This window comes from Pteropus medius, unplaced genomic scaffold (assembly GCF_902729225.1).
Source record: "Pteropus medius unplaced genomic scaffold, Ma_sr-lr_union100, whole genome shotgun sequence".
In the NCBI taxonomy this organism is placed as follows: Eukaryota; Metazoa; Chordata; class Mammalia; order Chiroptera; family Pteropodidae; genus Pteropus; species Pteropus medius.
This window is the reverse complement of record NW_024356336.1, coordinates 6,995,857-7,023,841: the sequence shown is the minus strand read 5'-3', so window position 1 is coordinate 7,023,841 and position 27,985 is coordinate 6,995,857. Positions and strand designations below refer to the sequence as shown.

The 27,985-nt window shown below is 38.4% G+C and overlaps 1 protein-coding gene across 10 annotated transcripts in view; it reads left to right on the top strand.

Annotated features, from left to right (window-relative positions):
* Positions 1–27,985, top strand: part of PRR14L (proline rich 14 like) — a 47,758-nt gene that overhangs the window by 5,385 nt on the left and 14,388 nt on the right. For 2 of the 10 annotated variants that reach the window (XM_039862025.1, XM_039862026.1), the window contains 3 exons: positions 1,915–2,436; positions 13,106–13,175; positions 21,175–26,317. In XM_039862025.1, coding sequence (XP_039717959.1) covers positions 1,966–2,436; positions 13,106–13,175; positions 21,175–26,317 — 5,684 coding nt within the window. In that variant the 5' untranslated portion in view covers positions 1,915–1,965. Of the gene's footprint in view, positions 1–1,914; positions 2,437–13,105; positions 13,176–13,469; positions 13,937–15,423; positions 16,619–21,174; positions 26,318–27,985 lie in introns of those variants that run through there. The other 8 variants (XM_039862029.1, XM_039862030.1, XM_039862033.1 and 5 more) reach the window with 7 other exon arrangements.

The following is a 27,985-nucleotide window of genomic DNA, read 5'->3' as shown; positions in this document are numbered from 1 at the left end:
GAGAAAGGAGAAGACTAGCCTCAAAAAGAATGCATTTCTCTCAGCATTGTTTATGAGTCTCATTTGATTCTCGCCGTATTCCTATACACAACAGTTTATCTCTCTTTCCTTCTTCGAATTCAAGTTTCTTCATCAGCCTTCCTGTGTTACCTAAACTTTATGGACCAGTAGCCTGATTTCCTGTAATTTCTAGTGTTTAAGTAGTGTACGTTTCCTTAAAAACAATAAGGACTCCCAGTGGATGAAAGCTTCGAAACGTGAGTAAACCATTCACCACAGGTTGGAAAACCAAGAGAAAGGCAGATCAGTCCAGAGCGAGAGGACCTGTCAACTGCCCTTCCTCACCCCCAGCTTGGGTCCAGATGGCACAAGTCAAAATGGGACCTTGTGTGCAAGGAGGAACGATTGTCAGTCTAGGAGTATTCAAGGAACCGGTGCTTCTTCATTTGGAGACAGAGCATGTGCCTTTGTATAAGCGAAGTCTGTGGGCTCCCCCAGATAATCAAAGTAGGAATCGAGGCAGGGACCAAGGAGACTGAGCATGTAGAGATCTGTATGCTCAGAAATCTGGTTGTGGTCAGACAGCTCAGGAGTCACAACAGTTCCGTAGCCAGCCTGGATTTACTTGTATGTGATATATTTATTTGAAATAGGGAAAAGATGGATGTTACGAAGTGGTAGGAAAATCAGCTGGCTTTCTGAAACATCCTTTCCTATGTGCATTTTGGCCAAAGGGATTTGTTATCAATGCCCCCAATATAAATCCTTTTTATGAACTTTGAGTTGCCGAACATTTCTCATCTTTTCTCTCCTTGTTTAGGGTTAGAAAAAGCACCAGGAGTGAAAGCATGTGCTGTCTTATTTGCTTAACCAATTTCCACCTTGATCAGGTCAAATGGGATTTTGTGGAAACCGCATACATTATTTATTGGTGGACTAAAATGGCAAAGTTACCAGCCAGGAATCCCTGGTTCTGGGTGTACCATTTCCTGGCTGTGTGTATGTATGTGTGTGTGTGTGTGTGTGTGTGTGTGCGCGCGTGCGCACATGTACGCACTTGCATGTGTTTGACTAATATAGTATTATGAACTATCTAGATATAAATATTATAGCAAATAACCTGTATTTCCATCACTCAATAGAAGAAATTAAACATTCCCATTTCAAATAAAGTCCCCTGGGTATTCCTCTCCTTACTTTCAGATAACCATGTAATATTTTAGGTAGGTCACTTTTAACTTCTTCAGGTGTGATTTTAAGGTCTATAATGGGAAGATGATAGCTGCCCTACTTAGCTCACAGGGTTGTTGTGAGAATCAAATGAATTGGCTGTGAAGGCACTTGGAAAATATCAAGATGCTAAATAAAAAGAAAGATTCTGCTGAAGAATGTCTGTGCCAGCCTGGGTAGATAGAGCTTAAGTGTTTGGTAAGCAGTGAAGGAAAGGAATTCATTTTTCTCTATATCTCCTTTCAAAGAGAATTCTTAATGAAGAAAAGCCAATGAATCACATTCTTCAGAGTCCTTCAGTATATATTCATTCAGCAAATATTTACTGAGTGTACCCACTGTGTGTCAAGTACCTATTCCAGGCAGTCGGGAATATAGCAGTGAACAAAACGAGCAAGGTTCATGCTCTGAAAACAAGTAGAAACCTGTCTTTGTCTTCTAATTTACATCAGGTCTATCTTTGGATGCTCAGACATATTCTCATGTACATTTGTTGGCCCTCCAGGTTTAAAATGAGAATTTTCATAAGGCAGTTTATTAAGGAGAATTTTTTGGTGCCAGATAACGCTGGCATTTGAGGTAGAATTTATTATCCTTATTATAGCTGGCTTGAGCTTGGAAGAAAACCTTTTTTTCTACCCTGCAAGGTTTTAAACTTTTATCCCTTCCTTTGATTTGTGTCAGGGTGAACCGTTTGATGTTAAAGACTTGACTCCATAATCTACATCTGCCCTAATGCTGTCATCCGGAGTAGAGACTCAGCCAGTTCCACTTGATTCCTCCATGTCTGCCGTGGTACAGGAATTATACTCTGAAATCCCAGTAAGTGTCTCCAAAGAGCTTCATGCTGACCCTGAGCCAAGTGTGATTCCAGATGTAAAACCTGGAGCCTCAAGCTCTCTTATAAGTCAGAGTAGGGCAGTGCCCTTGGAGCTGCAGAGGACTCATGCGGAAAGTTGTTTTGAAGAAACCTCTGAGACCTTGGATCATGGGGGTGAGCTTGGGCGGTGTGGGCTGGTGGACTTCACAGCAGGTTCTGTGGCTTCTGGGATCTTGGATAGGGAAGAGAAAACAAAGAGCATGGAGCTAAAGGTCTTCAGAGATCGAGGGGACCAGGTGGAAATTGTAAGAGACCCCTGTGAGGGAGCAAAGGAAGACCTGTGTCAACATTCCACAGCCGCTGAAGAAAAGATCAGCCCAAGTCAGGTAAGAAAAGAGATCTTGATTCAGATGAGATGACTGTGAATGACAGCTTTCCAGAGTAACTTCACATGATAAAGTACGATGCTGACAGGTAGCTTATGATTTATTGAAACATTTCCAAAATGTTGATTTGGATGTTAACTTTCTTTTGATGATCTTTTAAAACATTTGCATCACATCAAACACTTGAGAGGAAGTGCTTATCTAATGAAAAGGTGTCACTTCTCTGAAGTAGCTATTGTATATGAACTGTTGAGTCTCTTTGTGGTAGTCATGTAGTATTTCTGCATCTGGTGTTAAGAAATGATCTGTACTTATTCCTGAAGTTTTGCTAGTATCATAATTAGTAGTAGTATCACAGAGCGAGATGTCACCAAGGTATTTTTGAGGGAGGTTGTTGATTCAGGTAGGGCATCATAGAATGGATACCCTTGAGAGGTCTCCATATTTTGAAACAAGTCCTTAGCTTTGCAGGTCCAGGAACTTGACTTTTTTTTTTTTTAGTACATCAGAGGTAGTGGTCTCCAAAGAACTGACCCATGCTAAACCATTTCATGAAGGGCTAAAGTATAAATCAGAAAGCCACTTTTTAAAGAAATACACAGTTAAAAGTAGAATCATTACTTCGTAGGACATGGGATATATCTCTGTGAGTTTGAACTTAGAGTTAAGAAGAGTTAATTAGGTGAGACTAATGGTTAGTTAGCTGTGAGAGACCCCAATTCTTAAAGGAATATACCTGCCAGGTGGACTAGAAAACTTGCTTTCTCCCCTGGATGGTGCCTTAGACCAGGAGTTAACAAACTTTTTCTGTAAAGGACCATGTAGTAAATACATATTTTAGGCTTTGCGGGACATATGGTCTATGTCAAAACTACTCAACTTTGCCATTGCACAGTTGTAAAGTGAACTATGTAAACAAATGAGTGTGGCTGTATAAATAAAACTTTATTTGTAAGCACAGGTACTAGCCTGCGGACTGTAGTTTGCCAGCCCTTGCTCTAGAACCACTAATAAATTCATATTCTCTGGGCATCCTGGGCTACGCTTCATTCTCCACCTGATAAATACATCATTTCTTTACACAGTTTACAGGGCAATATATGCAGTAGGCTGCATATATTGACCATAATTAGGTATGGATAAAACATTAAGTAACAGTTGAATGTTATAATTATATTTTATGCTTTGATGACCTACTCTTAAAAATATAGTTAAATGAGTTAGGTAACAGATTCAGGATCTAAAAGTTTCTTTTTGATATGGTGGGCTGAGAGTCTAACAAGATGAAAGTTTCTTAATGTAATATTCGATATAAAAATAAGCATATATAAATTATGAAGTAATGAACACAACATATATATATATATGTACACACATACCACCTAACCTAAGAACTAGAAGATTACTGTCTCTCTTTTCCTTTTTCAAAACTATCCCTTTTTTACCTTCCATCTCCACCAGAAGTAAATACTATTCTGATTTGTGTAAAGCAAAATGAAACAATATATATAAATGTAAGATTTTGTATTTGGTTTTATAAATTGAACTCCATTAGTTAAAAAAGAAAAGCAGTATGTATGGAGAAACAGCATACCTGCAGGTTTTAGCTGGTCAGTTAAAGGTAACTGTGGTATGGCTGCCATGAAAAGCCAGTTTGCTTTTACTATACATTAACAGAAATGTGTTGCCTGGACTGAGAGGTAGTAGTTGTGCTCTGTTGTATTCTGGTTAGCCTATATCCAGAATATCATAATCACATTCTCCTCTTCCCCGGCGCTCAGCTTAGCTCAAGATGCCCCAGGCTGAGGGGATGATGTTAGAGAGGAAGCAAGGAATGTGTCAGTGTTGGGGTTCCTGGCCAAAGTGGATCCTACGCCCTCCTACCCATGCTGAACCTGATGTCATATGTGGAAGGGGTAGAGAAAACCGGGAATGTATTCATGGATAAGAACTCACACTGAAAATACACTGTTGCAAGCCAAGTTTCTGGGCCATCCTTTGAAAAGAGAAAAATCAAGAGAAGTCTTCAAGAATTCGGAGGGCTGTCAAGCAGAAATGGTTCTGTTGGGCACAGTTAGACTCAATGGAAGACATGGCAGTAATAGCTCCTAATCATTCTCAGATTACAGGAGCCTTTGCTAATCTGGATGAATGCTACAGACCACTCAGAAAAGCAGACATACCATTTCAGAAAGTTTGCAGAGTCCAGACGCCCTTGGACCTCAAGAACTCTTCTTAGTTTGGCAGAATAACACAAACATAGACTAAAAACAACTGACAAATTGGGAGAACGTATTTGCTACATATATGACAGACAAAGGGCTTATCTCTATAAAGAACTCTTTCACTGAGGAATGAAAACCCCAATAGAAAAATGGAGGCAAGACTTGGCTGATTCACTGCGTGTATTGAAGTGGGGTTGACACATGAAGAGATGATCAACCCCACTCAAAACTAGAGAAGCAAATTTAAACAACATGTGATACCCCTTTTACCTATGAAGATGGAGAAAATGAAAAGTTATGACAACATTGCTGGTGAGAATGCCTGATACAACCTTTCAGCAGAGGATTTTAGCTATGCCTAACAAAACTATATGTGCCCTAAACTGTTGACCCAGCACTCTAATTTCTAGGCATCTATCCTAAAGGTACATCTTTAAAATATAAAAATACATATCTGAAAGATTATTTATTTGAAGCATTATTTATTATTGCAGAATATTGGATACAACCTAAAAGTCCACATATAAAAGTCGGATACGCTATGATATATGAACAACCATACATGGAGTACTATGCAGCTGTAATAAAGAATGAAGATCTCTATGTATACATGTGGAGTGATTCCCAGGTGTGTCAGGGGTCCCCAAGACCACCTCTAGGTTTGGTGATTCACTAGAACTTCCAGGACTCAGTATATGGTCATATTCACAGCTAAGATTAATTACAGCAGAAGACTATAAAGCAATCAGGAAAGGAAAGAGAGATATGGGGCAAAGTCTAGAGGAAATCAGTTACAAGCTTCCAAGAGTCCTCTCCCAGTGAAGTCACGCACATTTAACTTCCTTTGGGTGCAAATTGTGACAGCACATGGGATATGTCTACCATGGAAGCTTTTTAGAGCCCAGAGTTTTTATTGGCAACTGGTCACATAGGCATCCTCTGGCTAGCACATACCAAAATTCCAGACTTCAGGAAGAAAGCAAGAGTTTTATTATAAACCACATTATTGTATAGGTGCAGTGAGCTACTCTTTCATTTAGGGAATGGTTAAAAACGCTCCCAAAATCAAACTTTCTAGTTGCTGGTAAAGCCACCCTTGCAAACAAGGCTTTCTAAGGATGACAGGCCTGCTGTGTTAACTCTTGTCTGCAAATTGGGATATACTGTTAAGAGAAAAGAGCAAAACATAAACTAGTATCTATATTATCCTCTCATGAAAGAAAGAAGGGGAAATAAGCAAGTATACAAGCATCTGCTCATTTGTATAAAACACGTGTGCACACAGGAAGAATGAACCAGAAACAAATGGGTTTGGTTGCGTACAGGGACTAGGTGGGAGCAGGGTGGAAGAGGGGACAGGAGGAAGTAACACTTCTGAGCACACCTTTTTGTATAGTTCTGACTACATACTTGAAAAGTAAATGGACAACCAGGATGTGGTGGAAACTCAAAATTGAATACAAACTGTAACAAATCACTCTTAACAAATAAATAATGAAACCACACTGTGGGAGGGGAAATGGAGAACAGTAACCCAAGTAACAAACATTTTGACTACATATTCTAAAGCCAAAAAAGAACAAAACATTTTAGTAAATTTGTTTTTCACAGTGGTATGGTTAGCAGTTCCTGAACTACTTATGTATGTTCTGGGATTCATTGGATAGGTAAATATTGTGGTTAATGAGAGCCAGGTCTCTCACTGATAAAGTATTTATAAATTGGGGATAGGGGACTAGAATGAACCCTGTGGTTTGGAATTGGACTTAGCAGTATGAACTTAGAATTTTTAATGTATACAGATAAATACAGAAATGTATATGTGCTGTGTGAGATAGGATCTAGAAGCAGTGACACTTCATAACAATGAGCACACCTAGCACCCAGGTCTTGGTTTCTAAATAACATCTTCCCGTTAAAGGGACCAAGACTCTTTGGGAAAATGCCATTCCAGGCCTGGCACAGGAAATAATACAAGGTAAGCCTAGAACAATTCGTAGTGAATGGCTCAGAAAATTATGGGGACATATCAAAAGAACATGGGAGTCAATTTGAAGGAACTCCCAGTGGCCAAGGCTGAGATGATTTTAGCTTAATTGGTAATGAATTATAATCCATAGAGTAAAACAAAATCTTGAGCCCATGCTGATATAAAATACTCGAATAAATAACTTGAAAAAAAGAAAGCCCTTTAAAGAATTTCAGTTAATAAATATAGAAGGAATATTGGAAATAAAAATCACCATTTGGTAACCATCACAGTAGTCATCTCTAGCAAAAATTGTCAATAGATGTTAAAACTAGTGGCTAAAAGTTGGAACGAGAAACATATTTACATAGTTCCAAAGTATCACCTCAGGAGGTATTTAATAATTACAAAGGTTTTACAATGGAGAAACCTGGCAGATGCCTCCCGAAGCAGAGATGGAAACTCACCTCCCCAGGAATGAGGCACCCCAGTGCCATGAGCCTTCTGAGAATATGCATTGAGAAGAGCTAGGATCATTTCTGTGGGATTCCTGTCCCCAAATGCATAACCAGAGTCAAATGAGCAAATATCAGACAAAGCCTCATCAAGAATTTCTTTCCCAAAGTGTCAGTCATGAAAGATAAATACCTAAGAAACTATCTCAGTTTAAAGGAGACGTGGCGACTAAATGCATTATGGGACCCTGGATTGGATTCATGTCCCCAAAAAAGACGTTATGAATCCATTAAGATTCGAATAAGGTCTATAGATACATTAGTATTAATTTTACTAGTATTAATAACTGTACTGTGGTTATATAAGATGTTAAAGCTGGATGAAGACTAATGGGAAATTTTTGGAACAATATTTACAGATTTGTACATCTGAAAGAAATTACTTCTGAATTAAGTATTTATAAATGTAAAAATTTTTGAATATAATAATTGTAAAAAATACTCTTGTTAGAGAGTGACAATTTAACTCAACAGGAGAAGTAAATTTTAACACAAATCTAGACATGAATTAGCTTGCATGGGGAAATCGTTTATGAAAAGGCTAAGTGACTGTCAGGAGTATAGCAAAGCTGATTCTAGTTTGGACAAGCAACATCAGAGGTGTTCTTTTCCACCCTGAGATTCTGATTTTTCTAGTAGTCCATGATTTGCCTTTAGCAGCATTCCACAAAGATGTTTTTCTTCAGCTGTTTCTCGTCTCAAACCCGCAAGAGGCCCATGTTCGTGCACTGGCTCAGGTTTGGAGAAAAGTACTCAAAGATTCCTACTACCTGCCCACATCTCGTTTCCTCTGGACCAAAATCAGTCAAGGTAGTGATTTCAATGGAGCACTGCTCCAGTAATAAGAACTTGCTGAAATTGTGAAAGACAGTCACCTAGGCTCTCCAGGCATGTATTACATGAATGAGTATAACAAAATTAAGTTGGCTTGTTGAATATCCCAGTTCATGGAGAGGTGCGTCTCTTAAAGTCATTACAGAGTTTCTTTGTTGCTTTTGTTATTAAAAGAAAACAAAATACATGTTATTTTATGAAGGAACTTATTTTTAAGCGTTGATCTTTTTTTCTTTTTCTTTTTTTTCTTTTTGCTTTTTTATTATGGAAAAGTACACATAATAAAATATACCATTTTAATCATTTTTAAGTATACAGTTCAGTGTTCACATCGTTGTGTAACCATCATCACCATCTATCTCCAAAATTCATTTAATCTTCCCCAAGTGAAACTCTACCATTAAACAATAACTCCCCATTACCCCTCCCTGCAGTCCCTGGCATCTACCATTCTCTTTTCTGTCTATGAATTTGACTGCTCTAGGTACTTCGTATAAGTAGAATCATACAGTCTTTGTCCTTTTGTGACTGCACTTATTCATGAAATGTTTCAGTCATGAAAAGGTAAGCCAGAAAAAAATTATTCTTGCTTGCCTTATGATTGTGTCCAAAAGGTATAAAACCTTGTAATTAATAATGTGCTTTGATCAGGGACACTCTGTTACTAGGGAGGAGAGGGGAAAGGCGAAAAGGAAGGGAAAGTATGTGAGAACAGGCACAATGGAAGGGACAGCTGCACAAGCCAAACTGAATGGTGAAAGAATGTATTCAGTTCCAAACACATTTGTAGAGAAGAGAGATCAAAAACTGTTGAACGTGAAGTTTACCAGCCAGAATGTGGAAAAGATTGGTTTTATTTAAGATTAAGGTATAAAGAGATAGTATGTGACATCCACACAACATGATTTAACATTGAAAACTGTACATTGTGTGTGTTTGTTTTACTTGGTGCTTAGATACAAGCTGTAGCTTGTTTAAATTTTTATATATTTTCCTTTTTTTTCTTTCTTATAGCAGTAGGTATGCCTGGGTTAAATATGTTGTAATAGCTTTGGTTCCAAAATACAATATTTTAATCTTGCTCAACACAGAAAATTTTCTGAACTGTTAGCTATAACATATGAAGGCTCAGTATCATTTTTTGACAGATCCCTGAAGGTATCTGGACAAGGAACATCAAGTAAGGAAGCACAAGGGCTATTGATCACTTTAAGCATGTTATGCCATTGGAGAACCTTGTTTTTTAATGGCAGTCTTATGCAATTTGTATGACTACTTAAATGAAAGACTGTTGGACTAGATGTCCATTAAATTTGCTCGTTACCGTAAGAGTCTGTGATCCTAAGGGAAATTTGCAGTGGCGTGAAAGAGTTTACCGTTTGCTTAAAAGGGAATCTTGTTGGAAAGAATTCATTTTTAGTAACGTAAAGGTGAAAAAATCTGAACTTCATACTCTCAGTAGTAAAATTCGTGGCCATAAGCTGTTTTCCAGGTCTGCAAGGGCACTGTTGTCCTCACAGTGGTGATTTGCCTGTGGTTCTCATGTCATAGTGTTAAAAGTGTTTGACAAAGAAATGACCAAAGAACCAGTGGCGTACTGCTGAGACTTCACATAGAACTTTCTCCTAATTATTTTAGCAATTCTCTTAGATAACTCCTTGTGGGAGAATGATATTAAATGTCTTACCCAACTACCTTGATCAACACTTAATGTAAAGTCATCAGTTTCTCTGAACTGAGATACATGAAGGAAAATGCCTTTTTAAGCTCTGTAAAGATTTAAAGTGACTATTCTACAGCTGTTCCTCTCTAGGTATGCAAGTGTAGGAAACTGAAAGACCCATCTAGAAATACAAAGTTTGCTTTATTTTCAGTGTTCTTTACTATGAACGTAATCACAGCTATTTCCACAAATGTCAGAAAGTAGGAAATATCTCATTTGCTCCATATTGTGGACCCGTCATTGCGTAGTTCAGTGTATAGGCAGTCCCATCTGAAGATGGGGCCATCACTGCCCTTATCTGCCTCTGCCTCCAGCTCAAGAGCTCAGGAAGCTCAGGTTTGGAGGAACTCACTGAGACCTGGTTTTAAGTGGGGCCCACGGCTCAGATTTACATCAGACCCTGAGGAGTTTCTAACTACCCTGATTATAAAAGCTGAAGAGCCTAATTATTAATTTCCCTCCTTAAGGTATTTGTGTTTTTCTCCTGCTTTAAACTGGTCTGATAGGCATGAGTCAGAGAATTGCATTTTTTCCAGGACACACAGCCAACTTTTAATGGGAAATAAGATTACAGATGAACAGTAAGAATGGTTTTCTAGACCCTCCTAAAATCTGCCAAAACTTTGGAGAAGCATAAGAAATTGATTTTGTTTTCAAAGCAATGGGCAGGGGGATGACTTGTTGGATGTGCAAGGCAAAGAATTTGTTACTGTCAATTAAAAAAAATTACACTATTATATGGGATTTCTTATGTTCTTACCAGTTGAAATGGCACTCCACCAGGGTATTTTAGGGCCTCCAACTAAGTATACCTCCTTAGAGCAGCAGGTGAGACAGAACTAAAATCATAGCAGCCCCTCCAAGGGCCAGAGCCAGTGGGATTAATTTAATTGCAGAAACCCAGCAGAGTCCTTTGGAATCTGAAAGAACCTGTATGTTGCTGACATGAGCTTAGCTTTCCCTTTATAGGGCCTCTCGTAGGCCCAGAAAAGCTTCAGACGACAGCAGAATCTGTTGGTAATAGTTCTGTTGGCCTTTCTCACAGAAAAGGATAACATGTCTAAGATCTAATGAATAATAGCTTCTGCTCATGGAGCACCTAGTCCTGACGGGATATCTCTCTAGGTGTTATATATGGTTTCTGTTTATTCTTACAGCCACCTGTAAGCTTGCTCTCAGCACTCTGTAGCTAGTAGGTGGGAGTCCTGAACTTGGAACCGAGCTCTGTCTGACTCATTCCATAATCTTTTGTTGTGGGACTCTGCCTTTTCAATAAAGTATTAACCTGAAAAATATTCCAGATAGCACCTAATTTCACCTCAGACATTCTGAGAAATGGAAAAGTGGAGAATAGTATCATTTTGGAGAAAGGATCAAATATAACTACAAATAAAGATGTTTTCTTTACCTCTTATTTTGAAGTGATTCGAGACTTACAGAAGAGTTTCAGGAATAGTACAAAGAATTCCCATAGACACTTCATGCAAATTCCTCGAGTGTTAACATTTTACCACATTTGCTTTTTTTCCTCTGAATAATTTAAGAGTATTCGTTGCAGACGTGATGCCTAAATACTTCAAAGTGTATTTCCTAGCAAACATTCTATTAAATGATCATCATCTAAATTAAGAAATTAGCACTGATCCAAGTACTCTAATCTACAGACAGTCATTTAAATTTGACCGATTGTCACACTGATGTCTTTTGTAGCAAAAGAAAAAAATGTTTTTTTGATCTAGGAAAAATCCAAAGTCAGTTGTGGCACTCAGTTGTCATGTCTCCTTTAATCTGTCACAGTTCCTCAGCCTGTGACCTTGACACTTTTGAAGAGTATGGGCCATCTATTTTGTAGAAATTCTCTCAATTTGGGTTTGTATAGTGTTTTCTCATGATTAGATTCCAGTTATGCATTTTGGGTGCTGGAGTCCACAGAAGTGATGCTAGTTCTTCTCAGTGCATCCTCTCAGGAAGCACATGACATTGGGGTCCTTATTCCTGGGGAGGTGAACTTCCATCACTTGGTTCAGGTAGGGTCTGCCAGGTTTCTCCACTGAAGTTTAGTTTCTCCTGTGTAATTATTTATCTTGTGGGAAGACACTTTGAAAGTGTGTAAATGTTTGTTTCTCATTCAGACTTTTAAACACTAATTTTGACATCTATTGATGATTCTTACTTAAGATAATTATTACTATGATGATTGCCAAATGGTGATTTTCTAATTCCGTCCTTCTGTGCTAAGAGCTTTCTCTTTTCTCCATTTACAAATAAATTCACCCTGGCATCATGCTAGAATTCATACTTTTTTGCAGACTTGGTAGTGTTACACATAAGTTATTTAAAAGATGTTTTTTCAAGTTCATGCTCTGTAATAGTATTGCACATGAAAACTTCAATAGAAAATGAAAAAATAGTGCTGCTTCATATATGACAATCCATGCTAGTTATATCTCTGTTCCAATGATGATGTTTTATTTCTGCCTGTGTCCACCTGTACTTGTCATTGCTTTTATCTTCTCTCCCCTTCCTGGGCTTTGTTTCTACTACAGAACTTTGCTTAGAGTCCAGATGGCTGTGTGTGTGTGTGTATGTGTGTATTTGTGTGTGTGTGTGTGTGTTTAAAATGTGTTATAAAAATTATTAAAAGTTGTAGCAATGATTTCACTGAATCTGTAGATTCAGATGAATGCGATGTCAGAATCTTGTACCTAATAATTACGTCACTGTAAAAAAAAGTCTTTTAATCTTAGGGCAGGGGAAAAGAGGTGACTCAGAAGGAAAGTTTTCTGAGCAGCCATCTTTTGTCTTGGTGTCTTCCAGCTGGTAAGCTGGATTGAACCCCTTACCTTATTGGGTTCCAAGCCATTTGCTGCCACACAGTGTGTATTCTGTCACTACCTCTTCTCATTTTTCTGAATTCCTTTTGAAGGAGGAAACTAGTTGTTATTGATGGTGTTCTCCCATATCCCATTCTCCTATGAAGGAGGATGAAAAGAAACAAATAGCCCTTCAAAGACATTTGGGAAGAAACTTTTGGGAAGAAAAATGAGTGTGATATCTGGAATGGTTAGGGACTGTTTACATCCAATTTCCTGATGTTTTCAAATGAAATTTACATTATACGGCAGCAGTTTGTTTCTTGATTCAGAAGGTATGGATCTGCAGGTCAAATTTTAAACCTCTGTTATTGTCCAGACCTTGGGAAACTCAGCTTTTCAAGCTCAATTCTAGAGATGAGGAAGTTTTTGTTGATTATATTTATTTAAATTTGAGGTTTCCTTCAGTTCCCAGTCTTTGCAACTGCTGGTAAATTTCCCGGAGTCATAAAGAAGTCTCTCGGGATAATTTGCATGCATGACCGCAGTTATCTCTAAATCCTCCCTGACCGCTAATTTTCTTACTGCAGGAGGACCTGATGCCATCGAGCAAAGAACTTTTATGCACAGACCTCCCTGAAGATTGTCTAAGGAGCAAAGGTATTTATTTCCCTCAAATATTTTCCTTTTTCACTAATTACATACACTGTTTTAGTTCACTTTCCATTTGCATTGGGAATGTAAGGATTATAGGTCCCTGTCTTGCAATGTGGACTCAACTCTAGAAATTCTTGATATTGCCCCAGACGCACTTGAAGAAGCCTTGTATTATCAAGCAGTGTCTTATTTTTTGACAATAGTTTGCTTCACATTTTTTCTGTAATGACTCCCTATTGACATTGTGTTGAACCTTAATTGCCGATGTATAATCTTTTATTTGATTTTATAAAACAGAATTGCCTGTTTGAAGGGTTAACGTGGATGGAGGAAGAATCCACCCAGTGCGATCAGCACGGTGGCAGTGAAGCTCTTCTTGTCCTCCTGGGCAGGGATGGGAGAGAGTGCTCACTCCAGGTCGCCTGGACAGTTTTCAAAGCAGTTTCCTTTCCATTATCTCGTTTTGCTCCTCAAAGCACTGGTTATATATAGATATCTGAGATGTTACGTTTTGTTTGATTGATTGGTCGATTGATTGAGGAGGAGGCCAAGGCCCAGGAGAAAGAGAGCCAGGATTATTCTTCTGCCCCAGGTTGAAAATAATCGTAGATAACTTTACAGAGGACTATATGTATATATCGTACAGTTAAGGTTAATAATATAGAATAATCAGAACCTCAAAAAAAGAAGAAACAGCAAATAATGTTTAATTGTGTGAACATGTTGTTACTGTGATATAACATCAGATTTGACTCTCTGCTTTTTGGCAGCCTGGACAGAAAAGGAAGCACAGATCGTCCTTATGAGAAAGGACACATGTCCCAGTTTATCACCCTGCTCCCTGCTGCTGGACATTTTCTCTGTGGCTCAAAGGCTCAGCTGTCCAGTGTAGATTAAAGCTCTGAAGATGAGAAATGTTGCTTTGTATATAAGTCTCACCTGCTTCTGGGGGCCTTAACAAGGGATGTATTTAATGCACCAACACCCCCTCCCCCAAAGATCTTTTTAGGGGGGCTCCAGTATTGGTATATTTGTAAGTTTTCACTTACATCTTAACCACAAAATTTATTGTACATGTGTTGCATTACACTTTCATTTAACAACTGAACTGATCTTTTAAACAGGAAAACCAGAGTTATTTTCTATGAGGAAATCTGCCTTCTCAGACTTACATGGTTACTCTCCCCTAAAACCTGGTGTACCTTGGACCGTGGATAAGATGAGCATTTCTGAAAGCGCACTCAGATAAACTACTTGGTGGCACTATTCTTCCTGTCCAAATACAATTCCTTTTTAACGACTTAAATTGGTAAAATGAATTATCCCCCTCCTCCCAAGCCATGTGCAAGGTTGTTTTAGATGAGGGTTTTACTAGAGTTTTAGCAGCAGTGACTTAGTACCTGACTGTGATAAGTTCTTCCATCTAGTCCCCCAAGAACCTTCCAAAGTGTCCTTCTGTTACACATGAGGAAACAAGCTTAGCTGTCCAGAATTTCAGCCAGTCGTAGCAAGACAGAAAGGAAAGTTCTATGAAGGCAGGTCTGTGAAAGAATTCAGCCCTGGGAACATGCAAACAGGACATGCCACCACCACCATGGATCTGAGTTAAAAAGATGCACATGCTCTAAGGTAGCGTGGCCAGCATTTCAGCTGTTTTGCCAAGGTCAAGGTCAAGCATCTACTAACTTACATACTAAAGAATTGGGAAGTAAATTATATTTCTCCCTAGGAACCCAGCTGCCACAATTTTCACTTTGCCCCAGATCATAGCTCCTAGTCCTGAACATATTGGATTTAAGTTTTTCTGATAAAAATCTAATATAGCTTTGCTACCTTTAAATGTCTGCACTGTTGAGCACTGTGAAAACTGCTTTACTAGTTTTATTTATATTAAGTTTTGATTATTCTGAATGGGGTACCTCGAAGGTCTGTTCTGTAATAATTTATAAATTTTCTGGGGAATGAATTTGGATACTTTGCACTGAGTTGTTTACTAAGTAAACTGAAGCTATACTCTCCCCTCGGTTCATTGTTTTTCCTTTTTGATACAAACATCCCATTCACAGTACTCCCAAGTTACATGGTATTCCAGAATTTTGAGGTCTTTTATAGTTATATGTCTGCTGTGGCTCATTTTGGTGAAATGAGAACAAGCTTAATTCTTTAAAAGGAGTTTTGTGTTAACCAAAAGGAGTCTTTAATTGGTAGGATGCTATTTTGCATTTCATTCCTTATTTTGTGATTGCTCTAGGGCACACCCAAGAGAAGCAGCATGGGGGGAGCAGTGATGAATATTAGTTGAGAGACCATTTCACAAGGCAAGACTGTCTTCCTGTCAGACACTCTGGTGCCTCTTCCTTTCTGCCATTGAGTTTTAATGTGGCTGTTGCACTATAATTTTCTGTTTACTGTTTTACAAACTGACATTATCAAGTTTTGTTTTGCTTTCAGAGAGTTTCTTGTACTGGGCTCCTTTGGGAAGGTTGTATGGAGAAGAAAGATGGACTGGGCACCAGGAATAAAACGAATATTAGTTTCCACTCGTTACTTTAGGACTTAGTTTAGTTCCCACAGCAGCAGTCTTGACAATTCTCTGAAATAGGAGGGTCACCAGACATTGGAAGAGCATTATGGGAATACCTTTTAATGCAGAGGTGAAAGCAGTCAAGGAGGGGAAAAGCTACCTTATATAATTCTGGGAACAAAATAGTTTGAATTATTTAGAATGATTAAAGTTGAAATAATCTTTTGAAGGTCTCTATTTCTGTTATGTGATTAAATTAAACACTATAGATGGAATGGGTCTATCAGTAAAGCCCATATACCTTATATACATCTAGATTCTCGGAGTTTATTGATTTGTTTTTATACTTTGGAATTAATATTTCCTGTTTTATATTCCCTTTTTATGTCATTATCCTCCTATAATTTTTACTTCAGGGGATGAAAAGTTGAAAAATTATACCAAACAACATGGAAGAAGTCTAGACACTTGGGGATCTAAAATTTTTTTTTAAGGTATATTTTACCTATAGTCAAATTCACTCTTTTTAGTGCATGTACAGTTCTGTGAGTTTTGACAAACGTACAATTGTGTAACTACTGTTACCCCAGAAATTTTTCATAGGCTCCTTTTACTGTCAGTCCCCTTATCAACTCCAGCCCTTACAGCAACCAGTGATCTGTTTTCTGTCCATAAAGTTTTACCTCTTCCAGAATGTTTTATAAATGTAATCGTATAGGAGTGCCCTTTGAGTCTTGGCTTCTTTCATTTAGCATGGTGCATTTAAGATTCATCCATATTACTGTGTGTATCAATACTTCATTGCCTCTTACTGCTGAAGAATATCCTGTTGTCTGGTTGTATCACAGTTGTTTATTTCCCATTTGAGGGAAATTTGAGTTGTTTCCAGTTTTGGCAATTATGAATAAAGCTGCTATAAACACTTGTGTGTGAGTTTTTGTGGGGACATGATTTGTCATTTCACCTAGGGCAAATACCTAGGCATGGGACTGCTGGGTCATTTGGAAAGTATATGTTTAATTTTATAAGAAACTGTTTAACTCTTTTCCAGAGTGGTTGTACCGTTTTGTATTCCTACCAGCAGTTTATAAGAATTCCAATTAAGGAATTGAATCCTTTTCATTATTTGTTAATTTATTTGTAATTTGGAGAGCCAGATGTTCAGTGGTCAACAGAAGCTTAGGAGATGACAAAAGCTTGTAGGGTTGTCTGCCACTATCTTCCTACTTCTAGGCAGCCTTTGCGAACTTCCACAAGTCTTCCTTTTATAAGATATTACAGTATTGCTAATCCATTGCAAGTTCACTGTAGAATAAACCAAAATTGATATATTTAGTTTCCACAGTCTAGCCAGCTAAGTCTTTGACCCAGAAAACGGTTTGGACAGAAATACTATTGAATCTTTGTCAACCTCCAGGATGTCTGTCTCAAATTACAGTTATATGGAGAGAACACCCCCTGCCCCACCCAAAAAAGTCTAAATTTTATGGTGTTACTTTTATTATAATTTGAGTATAAATAGTTTTTTAAAAACAACTTTTTGAAATAAATTTACATACTGTAAAGTTCACCCATTTAAAATATACAATGCAATGGTTTTTCGAATATAACCATCACCATAATTTAATTTTCTTTACTCCCTAAAGAAACCTTATACCCATTAGCAGTCATTCCCCATTCCTCCTTACTCCCAGCTTCTTCAGCCACTTTTCTACTTTTGTCACTATAGATTTGCCTCTTAGGGACATATATATAAATGAGATCTTACAATATGTGATCTTTTGTGACTGACCTTTTTCACTTGACATAAAGATTTTAAGGTTCAGCCATGATGTAGCATGTGTAAGTGCTTCATTTCTTTTTATGGCTGAATAATATTCAATTTTATCCATTTATCAGTTGATGGACATTTGGCTATTATGAATAATACTGTTCTCAGCATTTGTGGACAGGTTTTGTGTGGACGTAAGTTTTCAATTTTGTTGAATAAATACCTAAGAGTGGAATTGCTGGGTTATAAGGTAAGTACGTTTAGCCGGTTTCTCTACTGTAAAGTTACTCCCTTTCCTTTCCACACTGTACTCTTTGGAAGAAAGTCACTATGTACAGGCTACACTTAAGGAATAGAGAGTTATGCTCCCTCTGCCTGTTTTTAAATTAGGATTTTTGTCATTTTATTATTGAGTTGTAAGGACCCTTTATATATTTTAAATACAGATTGCTTATCGAATAGATAATTTACATATATTTTCTCCTAGTCAATGGATTGTCTTTTCACTTCTTGCTATTGTCCTTTGAAGCATAGATGTTTTAGTTTTGATGAAGTCCAATTTATCTTTCATTAAAGGTGAAGTTGTCTTTTTTATCACTTGTACTATTGGTATCTTAGCTAACAAATCATTACCTAACCCAAGGTTATGAAGGTTTACTCTTGTATTTTCTTCTGTTTTTATCATTTCAGCTCTTAGCATTTAGGTCTATAATCCATTTTGAGTTAATGGTTTTCTATGATGTGAGCTAGGGTCCAAATTTATCTTTTGCATGTGGTTATCCAGTTGTCCCAGCACCATTTGTTGAAAAGTATTCTTCTTAGTCTCTTTGTCAGAAGTCAGTTGACTGACTATAAACGTTAGAGTTTATTTCTGAACTCTCAGTCTTTTCTGTTGGTCTTTATGTCTATCCTATGCCAGTGCTACACTTCTTGAGTACAGTAGCTTTGTAGTAAGTTTTGAAATTGGGAAGTGTGAGTCTGCCACCTGTGTTTTTTTTTTAAGACTGTTTTGGTGCCTTGCATTTCATATGAGTTTTAGGATTAGTTTTTCAGTTTCTGTAAACATAAACACTTTTTAAATGGTTATTATAAAACTACAAGTCCAGGATCTTCAGCTGAGATCATGAAACTCCTATGCTTCTAAAATGGCCCATACCTCAAAGAATACATTTCACCCTCCAGTATACTGATCACTTTTTAAAATATATCTATACCACATTTTCTTTATCCATTCATCCATCAATACATACTTAGGTGGTTTTCCATACTTTGCCCACTTTAAATAATTCTACAGTGAACTTGAAGTATCGATGCATCTTCAGGATAATGATTTCATTTCCTTCAGACATACACCCAGAAGTGGAGTTACTGGATTGAGTATGCCTAATACTTTGAACAATCCCCCTAATCTTCTAATTCTTCATTCAGCCAACATCTCTTTATGTACCTGCCATGCACCAAAGTCAGTGTTGTGTACGGTGTCCACAGTGATCATTAAGATCCAGTTTCCTCCCTCAAATAGCTCCAGTCTTATGAGGTTATATAGTAAATAAATCATTGAGAAACAGTATTACAGAGGTTTTTGATAGAGATGTTGTGCAAAGGAGTGGGAGATCCAAGGAGTGGCTAGCACTAACCAAGCATGGACTCTGCCTGGCACTTATAAGAGCTTTATGTATATTAACTCACCTACTCTTTATAAGCCTGTATAGGTACTGTCTTTCTCCCCATATTGTTGATGAAGATGATGTCAGTGTTCCACAGACTTATGAAACCTTTCTAATAAAGTTGCCCCAAACTTGCTGAAGCTCAAGAGTGGACGGAGTATCATTTTGCTTTCAAGCTATACGTTATGCATCTTCCCTACCCAGCCTTCTGCCATAATGCCTGGATATTCCCCTGTCTCCTCCCCAAAACTTGACTTAAATGGAAAACAGGCATTCTTTCAGGTAGGGGCTCTGAGGGAGAGTTTTGCCTTAAGTGCCTTGTACAGTAGATAGTTTGGGGATGGATGAAGAGTGTTAGAGTTTTCTTGAGCAAATATAATCAGGAATACAACTAGGACGGTGCAGGAATGGAGTGGAAAGGCCCAAAATATACATGAATGATTTGATGAATGCTATAGCATCCAATGGAGAGAGGTGATCAAACCATTTAGGGTATTCAGGCTTAGAAATTCATACATAGGGTAAAATTGTCTGCTGTGATGAGGAAAGTGGGCTAGTTTCAAAACACTATACTGTGTGTGGCCTTAGGATTTTGAGGCTGCCTTTCTTTTGTCAGTGACTGTGCAAACTTAATCAAATCCAGTGGACATTTATCCAGCTAATATTTTTAAATGCTGTATTATAGCCTAGTTATTAAGTTTGTCATTTTAAATATTATCAGGTCTAGTAAAATAAGAATCAAAGCAGAACAAAGGAGAGGCACCTTTACTTTAAATGGCAAGCACTGTACCAGGTGATGTTTAACATGTATTATTTAATTTAACTCTCAAACTAGCACTGAGGTAAGTGTACTTCCCCTCTTTTTCAAAGGAGGCAACAGACTGAGAGAGGTAAGTAATATCCCAGGGCCCAGTTGGCCTGCTGCTCAGTTGCCGCCTTTGTCTTAAAATTGCTTCTTTCACTACCAAATGAGAAATGGATTGGGAAGCCTTAGGAAGACAGTGTTTATCGATTTGACCTAACTGTATTCATTTATTCCACAGATATTTACTGAGTGCTATTATGTGCCAGGTATTATGCTGGACTCTGGTGAAGAGGAGAGACCAAGACAGACATGATTCTTACCCTCATGGAGTTTATATTCTAGTGGAAATTAGATTTTTAGGTTGATTTGCATTTTGCTTTATCTGTTGAAGTGTCCTGTTTTGTATATACACATAATCACATGAGTGTGTATGATTTTGCATTTGTTTACTAAAAAGGAAGGGGGAATGAAATTTTTTTAAAAAGGTTAAAAAGTTTGGGAAACTTTATATTGCAGCCTATACTTAGGATTTCAGAGAAACTCTGGTAAAACTCCTTTATGAATTGTATTTATATTCTGCTTAGAAAGTTTTTTTTGTTTTTTCATGTTTTAGAATGGAAATTTTCAAATTTATTCAAAAGTGGTGAGCATACTAAACCCTTTGTACCTATCACTCAGCTTCATTGATTACCAGCTCATGACCGATCTTGTAGGGAAGCAATTATTATAAATAATTGGGTTCAAGACTGATATTCAAGTTATAGATTAATCTCTTTTATATAAGGTTTTGTGTATAACTCCTCTTTCAAAGAGGTAACTTATTTAGTATTTGTTCAGGTACAAGAAGGTGGTCATCTAATATAAGCTGTGGCATTGTGAATCTGCATTATTAATGTTTTAGAATGGAAGCTTCTTAAGACGCTTGAATTAGGCATTCGGCTCCATCTTGTAGTCCTTTGTTTAACTAAGTAGGTACATTTAAGTAAGTAACATTTAGAGAAAGGCATTTGTTCAGAATTACCTGTTTCTGCCAGGTACATTTTTGGCCCTCCATCGTGTCCTGCAAAGAAGAACGAAACCAATGGTATCGTGCACTAACTTTGCAATTCTCTTTTCGAGTTGGATCATTTTCTTGTCACCATTCATTGTGCAATTAAATTCATGAGAATAGAGCAAACTTTTAATCAGACTTTTTTATGATTGCATACTGATTTGGATTTATTTCTTTTGAGCAGAAAGAAATGTACAAATTACAGCTGAAACTATGCTAAAATCTACTGAAGAAGTACAAGGTATGAAGGTCAATGGGACTGAGATGGACACTAATGAAGGACACAAGAATGGCAATGTGAGTAAAGGTCTGTCAGCTGGGTGCAGCGAATACCCAGAAGTAGACAAAATCATGGCCAGTGGTGAGGTTTCAGGAACCAGCACACTAGTTTCCCTAGAGCCTTTAAACTTTGTGGACCCTGGATTAACAGAAGCAACTCCTAAAGAAAAAGAATGTGAAGAATTAAAAACTTGTCCTTCTTGGTTGTCATTATTACCAGGAAACAGTGCCATTTCCAAAGCGGACAATGGGAAGGAAGAGTTGTGTAAGTTAAGCCTTGTCTATGAAGCAGATGACAATCACCAACAGATTCTTGGCCACCATAATGAAAAATATGGTTCTGCACATGGCAGTCCCAAACCCATGAGAAATGTAGTCGTTGTAGAAACCTTAGAAGAAAATTCAGAAGCTTCATGTTTCACATCAAGTTCGTCTGGTCTAGAATCCAAAACAACATCCTTAGAAAACTGTAGTTTTGAAGGTGATGGCTTGCTGAAGAGGTCTGTTGAAAAGACAGACAATTCCTGTTTTGTCGAGGACGATCAAAGCAAGAACTTGGCTTCTAGAGAAGAAAATGAACAGTTTTTGAACCCCAGGAGTGAAAGAGGGAAACACTTTCTTGTTAATGCCAGGCAACCAAAAGAGGATGCTAGTGGTCATTGTTCTGGAGAAAAAAAGACCATTGACTTCACAAAAGAAAATACTCATGACAGCTGTTGCACTCAAGGCAGTATCCATACAGACAGCTCTAGTTCTTTAAAGCCCAGTTCTTTTACCGAAGCCACAGAAATAATGTTTAAAAAAAAAGATTTGAAAATCACTTTAGACATTCAAGGTAGCTTAAACCATGAGGACCATGGAGAGACTTTGACTAATATGAGCCATCTTGGCAGACACTCTGAAGAGAGCAATTTTTCCTCCTTGATGCAGATTGAGGAGCCAGAGCAGGCAACCACTATCAAGCCCCGTATGTTAAGTGAAAAGATTTACAGTAAAGACTCTGACTCCTTAGTCAGCATCCAGAGAAATCTGGAAGGCAACACCCAGTTAAATGAAGCATATAATGAAGTTATGATTGAAAAAAAATCTCCTGTGAGTTTAATGCCAGAGGACCAGATAAGTCCTGTAAATGAGGAATCAAAACCCAAGAAAGATACTGCTCAGTTATCACCGTCCCTAGAATTTGATTACAGACCTGAGTCAGAAAAATCTGCACAGACCTCATATGACAATATTCCACATTTAGATAAACAGAACATTGCCTGTGAGATGAATGAACCACCTTGTACTGATGAACTGGTTGTAAACAAAATGGAAAGTGAATGTGTTTTAAATCAAGTGTCCCTTAATTCTCAAGAGCGTGTGAAGTTGCCAACTGACAAAGAGATGCCTTTAGCAAGCAAGGATTCCCAACAGAGCCATCACCCTCCATTAGAGGATGAAGCAGATGTCATTGCTGATACTCAAACCATTCCCATGAAGACAAAAATGCAAGACATCTCTCCACTAGGTGACAAAACCTGTGGTGCCTCTTCAAACAATCCTACCTTAAACATCAAACCAGGAAGCCTAGAAAGAAAAAACAAAATGACTAATTCAAGAACAGAAACAGCAGGCTTGCCTCCGGAGGTCTCTGTCATGGAATGTCAAAGTATTCAATCTCAGGATCTCTCTAGCTGCTGTTGTGTAAGAAAAAATGTACCAGAAGAGAGCATGTGTTCTGCTTGTGCTGCTTTTGAGTCCAGCAGAATCATCCTGGATGTTGAAAACTCTTTGATAACCAAGAATGAAACTACGTTTCAGCACAGCAACCTCCACTCCCCAGAAAGAGAAGATACTGAGGAAAGTAGCACCCATGGTGTGAGTTATACATCAGAGGAAAGTGAACTTGATGGAAGAGAAACGAAAGGCGGTCTTTCAGGCGATAAGGTCAGAAACGAAAGGACAGCAGCCATGTTAAATAGTGAAGCTTCAAACAGAATCATTCATACCACTAATCACATCCAGCCCAGCGAGGAAGGGCCAGAATCGAAGGAAGAGGATATACCCAGAGAGACTATGTTTTATAAATATAACATCTCTGATTGCGCCACACAAGAACTAAACCAATCTGTAAACATTCCAAATCCTGAGAAATTGTTGGACCAGTCTCCTACTGTTACGTTCTCCAGTTTTAAAAACATGAACCAGGCAGTTGAAACTCTTGATCAGAAGAGAGAGAAAGTCCCTGACTGCCAGAGTCACCCAAACAGACTAGATGAATACAGAAGCGAAGATAAATCAGCTAAGGAGACAGTAGGTAATGACCAGAGAGAGACCGTCACAGAGCCTATCAGAGAGGTAAGCCACAACCAAAAAGATCTGCTAGTCGATTCAGGCAATCACAACAACTCATCTGGTGGTAGTTCAAAGAAAGGCAGTTTGAAAGGAGCCTTTGAAAGGATTTCTGGTTGTGAGGAGTCCACAGATGGTATGATGGACATCGCCTTCGCAGGCTATAGTAATAATCATACAGAAGGCGTGCTGGATATAAGAGCATCTAGCACACTTGATGGTGGCGCATGGGAAGGTAGATTGGCATTACATGAAACCTCAAGGAGTACCCTGTCTCAGAGAGAACGGAATGCTTCATTTGTAGAAATGATAGACCAGGATTTAGATTTCCCAGAGGCTACTTCCTCTACAGTGGAATCTCTTGAAATAAGAAAATCATGTGAAGAGGAAGTCTGCAGATCATTAAAAGACTGTGAAATGGAAGTATGTCCAAATTCTTGTGCCAATGAGATAGAGTCTATTAGAGATCATGAAACAAATATCAAAATATTGGATAAAGTAAATGTGTCTTTAAATTATATTCATCATGAACAGCAAGTTAAAGAAGCATCTCTGACAGAAACACAAGAAATGATTGAAAGATCAAGACTAGAAATAAATTCTGAGTTTGATAAGGAAAAAACCCTTGGAACTTCCTCAGAAGAGTTGATATCTTCTAGACACCAAGGTGAGAACTCTGTTCCCCCAGGGAGCCTGAAATCCATTGAGATAATGCCTTTGTATCCATCTTCTCAAGAAAATTCAGAAGCAGATGTTAATAGCGAAGAAACTGACCTGAAAAATCTTTTTAAACCAAAAGATGGTAAAATGCTTCGTGAAAATGGAAAGGACTGCACAGTCCTTCCTGAAATGAAGGAAAGAGCACAAAGGGATAGGACTAATCCGAATGAAGGAAACAGCATAGACATCAGTGTAAAAAATTTGCCTTTGACAATGGGAACAGAAACTAAAGTGAAAGGAGAAGAAACTGAAGAACATCAGAGGGGACCACTGGGTCACTTAACTGTTGGGGAGGACTCTGGGGAGATCATTACCAGAGAAGATGATCATGGTGATAATAGGAGTGAGATTTCTCAGATCCAGTTGAAATCCCAGAGGAAGCTTGGTGATGCTAAAGAAAAAAGCCAGAGGGTTTTGGACTACATGCTACAGAAGGAAGAGGAATATATACACCAAAAAGAAGCACATATGTTATTGGAACAATGCACATCATCAACTATGTTGTCGGATGAGGTACAAAACAAGAACCAACCTAAAGATTGCAAAGATGAGTTCACCATGATGAAAGAAATCAGCACAGCAAAGCTGGCCAAGGGCAGTGTCGCTGCACAGTGTCAGAAGTTGAAAGTCCCAGAGGAGGAAAACTTACGTCATCCATTTAAAAAGGACATTGAGTTGTGCATAGGTCCTTGCCTCCATGGTCCCCCCCGGAGAGCACAAGACCCCAACTCTGCTAGATGTGATGAAATACATGGTGCCTTTGGGAATGCCTCACATCAGAGAGGAGTGCTTCCCCTAAAGAAGCAGCCTCATCGAACATGTAAGAAAGTTTACTGTCAGGAGCAAGTCAACGTGGGGAGAAAAATAAGCAAAATCAGAAATTCTGCCTTTTTAAAGAGTTCCTCTGAAACCATCCCCACAAAAGCACAAAGATTTCTCAGTTTGTATGCTACATCTGCGCCCACACGACAGGAACCCGAAACAGTACCTGCCAGGAGCTTCGTTAGCCATATACCAAAGCAGAAGGCTACTCCGTGCCATCCCTTAAGGAGCCTGAATGTCAGGAAGCCTACCAAAGAATCAGCCTTACTCATCAAGCTATCCAACCTTGCCTCCAAACTGGTCCCAACAACAAAGACCCAGAAACTGAGACACCAGCGGTGTTCCTCTGAACTTCTTCCCGTGGCTAAAAGCTACAAGCGGCTCAGATACAAAAGGCTCCTGGATGGGTTTTCACATAATACAATGCAGCTGAGTCCATATTTGACAGCTGCTGGATGGGATAAGCGGCCTAACAGTAAACCCTTGACACTTTATCCGCTCGAAACCATCAAAATGAGCTTCATAGACTCGAGCAACAAGATGTCATCACTACTGTTTGGTTCCGAAATCTCAGTATCCTTTCATGTGAAACCAGGCTCCGAGTGCATGGCCGAGTCCCCAAGGGCTTTTCCTGAGCACTGTGCTCCAGCGAGGCTTGCCCTAGGAGAGACTGCCCGGTGCCCTTCTCAACCTCCCAAGTGGACCTTTTCTTTCTTCTTGTCCCACGGTTGCCCTGGGATGGCCACATTCAGGGAAGACACTGGCCTCCACGGTCAGGCACATGCCCAAGCTCCTCCACAGCCTCCGGTTCCTCTCCAAGACTGCGGAGGCACTGCCATAGTCCAGACCAGAGCAGGCTGCTCTGTCCTTGGCCTTCACACACTCCTAGCACTTTGTTCCCCTGGATGTTACCGAATCTGGACAAAAAAACGGAGCTTCTCCAGTCACATGCCTACCATGCAGAGGCTCTTCATGACCCAGTTTACACAGGGCTTGAAAGGCTTACGGTCTCCAGCCTCCATAGCAGACAAGGTCTTCTGTTCTCTGCCCTACTCGGTGGGCCGAGTGCTGTCCATTTGGAGCCAGCATGGGCCTTCTGCCTGCCCCTTCGAAATCTCCACTCTTCATTCCACGCACAAGCAGCAGCAGCCATCTCGGGGCACAACAAGCAGGTAAAATCTGTCCCCTGTTCTTTGCAAATGTCCCGTGTTTGCTTCCTGCCAGTGAGGGGAGAGAGGCACTGCTAGAAAGACAGGGCTGTTTGGAATCTGTGTCTGTGTTTTCTGTTTATACCCTGCCAAATCTCTGCTGAGAAAATGCAGATCCCTCTAATTTTCCTGCAGAATCTGGATTTTCTGCAGAATCTTTTTTTGTACTATTTTTTGTCTATTTGTTCTGCAAACCATCACATCTTTTGAATGTCTTTTTCACCTCTCATCCCCACCTTGCCAAGAACAAACACAATTATAAGTTAAAGATTCTAAGTAGTGACAAATAATGTTTTGTAACTATAACTTGTTCACAAAGTATTATACAGCTAGCACCTAACTCAGTGTTTGATGCGTAAGGGATACAGAAGAATACTTTTAAATAAGTTAGGTAATTATGTAGATATCACCAGATCTAGTTTATGAACCTCTGCGTTTTTGTTTTTTTTTTTCCTCCCTTTTTACTTATATATTTCAGTTACAATTGACATTCAATGTTATATTACTTTCAGGTATATCTGAACCTCTGCATTTCTTTCTGGAGCAGAGAGCCTTCAAAAATTGGCATTTGCATACTATAGTTGTAAAATTTATAGAAATTTAAGTGAACTAGAAAAGAATTCTTGTGGTTCAACCTGAGAATAGTTAGATATAATTTCACCAATATCATTTTTCCTTCTAATTGAAAATAGAAGAAAAAGAATTTGAGCTACATCCCTACAGATCTGCTTTAGACATAATAGATAAATCCTATTTGTAATCCTTTGGATAAACAGAAACTTTGAACATTTTTAGTTTGCTCTTTCCATTGCTATAGTTTAAAAATTCAACAACAGAAAAAGCCTTAACATTCCTAATAGCCTGCGAGCTCTGTGTGTGTGTGGGCAGTCTCTTCAGCAGAATTATACTGTGTCATTAAAAAGCTACTGGTGCATGTTATGAAGTTCCCCCAGTCATCTTAGCAGAAAACTAAGCAAATAAATTTAAGGAGTTTCAGAAAAATGCCCCAGAACCTGAATGTAGCTGATCGAAATTGAAAGATGAATTACTATTATAAGTGCTTGTCCTATAGTTAATAGAAAAATGTTCACTTTTTATAATGCAATCGTAAAAATATATTAGAATGAACCAAATTGTGTTAAATGATGGTATACTGCTTTTATTGTCTAGTTTGTTGATATGCCGCTGCGATCTCTTAATTGCTCTCTACTCTATGTCCTTTAAAAAATGTTTATTCCTAAGGTTAGTGTAGAGGGAGGGTAGTTATTCATTTCATCTTGGGAAGGTGTTGTGACCCTTTGGCGCCTTTTTTTCTTCCAGAACTCTTTCCTACCTGACTCTTCTGTTTCCTCATGTGGAATATTTTCTCTCTCCCTTACTTTCTATATCTGGCATTTTATTTTATTTTTTAATTTTAGTTTTTTTTTAATTTAATATATCGTTTATTTTTTTAATTCAAGTGGAAGGTGGAAGTGTGGTGTTTTCCTTTTCATTTGGCTCTAAAAGGACCTTAACATCATATGCTTTGGCTTTGAGTCTAGAAATCTTCTGTTTTTCTAAGCACACTTAGAAATATTAAGCGTGATATGTTGGGTAGCCCCAAAAAGCAAGACTTAACAAATATCAAGTTGT